The 2,743-nt window shown below is 46.0% G+C and overlaps 1 protein-coding gene across 1 annotated transcript; it reads left to right on the top strand.

Annotated features, from left to right (window-relative positions):
• Positions 1–2,011: 2,011 nt before the first annotated feature.
• On the top strand, positions 2,012–2,614 carry nanos2 (nanos homolog 2). The gene has a single exon (XM_034180667.1). It carries the CDS (start codon positions 2,024–2,026, stop codon positions 2,414–2,416), a length of 393 nt encoding a protein of 130 aa, XP_034036558.1. The 5' UTR covers positions 2,012–2,023; the 3' UTR covers positions 2,417–2,614.
• The last annotated feature ends 129 nt before the right edge of the window (positions 2,615–2,743 follow it).

Below are 2,743 nucleotides of genomic sequence, written 5' to 3'. Positions count from 1 at the left end.
ACACCTCCGTGTTGATAACCATTTGTAAAATCCAGGCGGCTTTTGATGGCTTTCAGTGGAGTGAGTATATGAGAAATTGTTTAACAGGCAGGACATGTTCCAACTTGTCCTTAAGGCTTTCAACAGAGGTGTTTTTCCTGTGGCGGAGCGTCGCGGCGGCTGCGTCCCGACGCGCGGACCCGTCCGCACGTCTTTCATTAAAAAAATCTCCTTTAACAGTGGAATATCCGGATAAAATGCTGAAACCGACTTCTTCTGAAACTTCTCTGTTCTCTCACGACGTCCTGGATCAATAGAGCCTGAAATGTGGAGGTTTTCAGCTTGAACAGGCTGATGACGCCGCCTGAGAGCGCTGCGCGACGTCTCGCACCGTGAAAAGTCCTTAAAGCGACAGTCTCACCTCAAAATCTCTCATCAGCCGTTAAAATTTTCACTGAAAACCAGCTTAATTTTTCGAACCGTGTCCACTTCGATGTGTCTCACAGGTTTAGAAAAAATTTTGATCAAACAACGCGCCAGTCTCTCAGCAACTTCTCAGACAAAGGAATTCCGACGAGGGGCTGGACGACTCCTCCCACAAGGAGTGCTCACAGGCGAATGACGTCACCGACAGGCGTGGAAAAACTCACGCATGCGCACGAGGGTTCAAGCATGTCTGACGTAAAAACATATGAATGAAATCCATATAGTTTTTGAAAAAAATAAAAAGGACCGTTACTTTATTGACAGCCCTCATATGTGTGTGTGTGTGTGAGAGAGGACTTTTGCATTGTACAAAAACATGAAATTCACCCGAGGCTCTGAAAGCTGCTATAAAACCATTTAATTTTATTTTGAAAAATTATTGCAGCTCTGACTTTTATTAGATGAAAAGAATCTGATGCAATTTTAATGAATTTAGATTCAATTACAAACCTACACACATTCAAAACCATCACAATATGCATAATTTGCAAAACTAATGTCAACACAATGTGAAAACATTTTTATTAGCTCACAGCTATAATTTATATGGAGCAGAAATCTGTCAAAGGTATCCAATATACTACAAATGGTTTTCATAGTAATTACCAGTATTTTTACAATGTTTTATTGGCACCTCCATGTATTTACTGCTGGTTCTATACAGTCAGTTATTTGAAGACATGAACTAAGTCCTATCAAAGCCCTGAGGCCTGTTGGTGCCGGTGTTGCTGACAGAACGACCCCCTCCCCTAAAAATTGGTCCGCCCTGCCTTCACTGCACATGCATCATTTAGGACCACAGCACCACGTCTGGGTCTGACCTCTTAAATCATTCTAAAGTCAGAAACCAGGCCATTTTAAGAAGAAAATGAGGTGATAATTGCATGTGCAGTGAAGGCAGGGCGGACTGATTTTTAGGGGAGACCATTCAGTCAGCGACACCGGTGCTCATCTCCAGATTCTGTATCATGAAGCAGATGACAGACTCCCCCTGACTGGGTTGGGACAGGACACCAGTCTGTCGCAGGTTACTTCCCCTGCCAAGGCTGGTAGAGCCCAGTGGACCGAGACCATGTGTGTTGTCTAGGGACAGACAGCATGAGGGGGATTCAAACCCAGGTCTACATGGCACGTCAGCTATCTGTTTCACAGAGACATAAAGTAATACATCTATTAAGTCTATAATGCATTTGTTTATGTTGCCATTTAAGACGTGTTTGTGCGCGCGCGCATTTGTGTTTGAGGGTCATTTCGGTGTCACTCGGGTAAAAAAAAAAAAGGTAATCCTTCTGAACTTTAAGTAGCAGCAGGTGTGCTGTCTGACAAAGTGAGGATAATTGCTCCACACTTTGAGCACTCACTCACAGATCCACGTGACAGGCACGCGACCAGAGATGAAAGACCCAGACTGACTTTTCTTCATGTTGAGGAGCTGCAAGATTTCTGACTCTGACCAATCAGACAGAAACACTGTTGCACCTCAGCCATACAGAGCGGCTCATTAAGCACCTATAAATATGCGCAAAGCGTGCGCCACATCTCTCCAAAAACAAACACCATGGAAACACAGGTCCGGGTCCAGAGCTCCCTCCTCCCTGACAGAAACTGCTTCGACATGTGGCGGGACTACATGAACCTGTGCAGGTTGCTGGAGAAGCTGTGCGGGATGTCCGAGGTGGAGCCGAGAGGCGGCGAGCAGCCGACGAGCCGACGCATTCAGCGCGATGTGCGCGCCAAGTCCAACAGGGTGGCTTCTTCTTCATCCGACTACTGCCGCTTCTGCAAGCGAAACGGGGAGACTGCGCAGGTGTACGAGTCCCACAGGCTGAAATCATACGACGGCAAAACCATCTGTCCCATCCTCTACAACTACACCTGCCCCCTCTGCGGAGGCACCGGAGAAAAAGCGCACACACGCCGCTACTGTCCGCAAACGAAGAGCCACCGGTAGGGCGCTGGGCGCCAAGTCCTTTGGTGAGCACATAAGGAGGAATAAAAACTGTACATAATTATCGTCAGACTTGTTTTGCTCATTGGGTTTACGTTCAATGCGGCACAAAGTTCCAGAGATGCGCACTTTCACCTGAGATTGTTGGACGTTTGAACTTTGCGCATTGTGTCCGCGCGTCTGCAGCAAGACCAGACAAATAATAAGCCGTCTGCCAGTGAAAAGCACGTCCTATAAAAAGGTTTATAAATGTTCTAAATATATGTGAAAATGGCACAAAAACGTTCATTGTAAAATATATTTATATACAAACCTGATTGTGGAAACGAC

The sequence above is a fragment of the Thalassophryne amazonica genome, chromosome 1 (assembly GCF_902500255.1).
Source record: "Thalassophryne amazonica chromosome 1, fThaAma1.1, whole genome shotgun sequence".
NCBI lineage: Eukaryota > Metazoa > Chordata > Actinopteri > Batrachoidiformes > Batrachoididae > Thalassophryne > Thalassophryne amazonica.
The sequence above is the reverse complement of the archived record's forward strand: the minus strand, read 5'-3'. Positions and strand labels throughout refer to the sequence as shown.

Excerpts from the sequence above, each read along its gene's own strand:
- nanos2 (XM_034180667.1), top strand. The coding sequence starts at position 2,024 with ATGGAAACACAGGTCCGGGTCCAGAGCTCCCTCCTCCCTGACAGAAAC.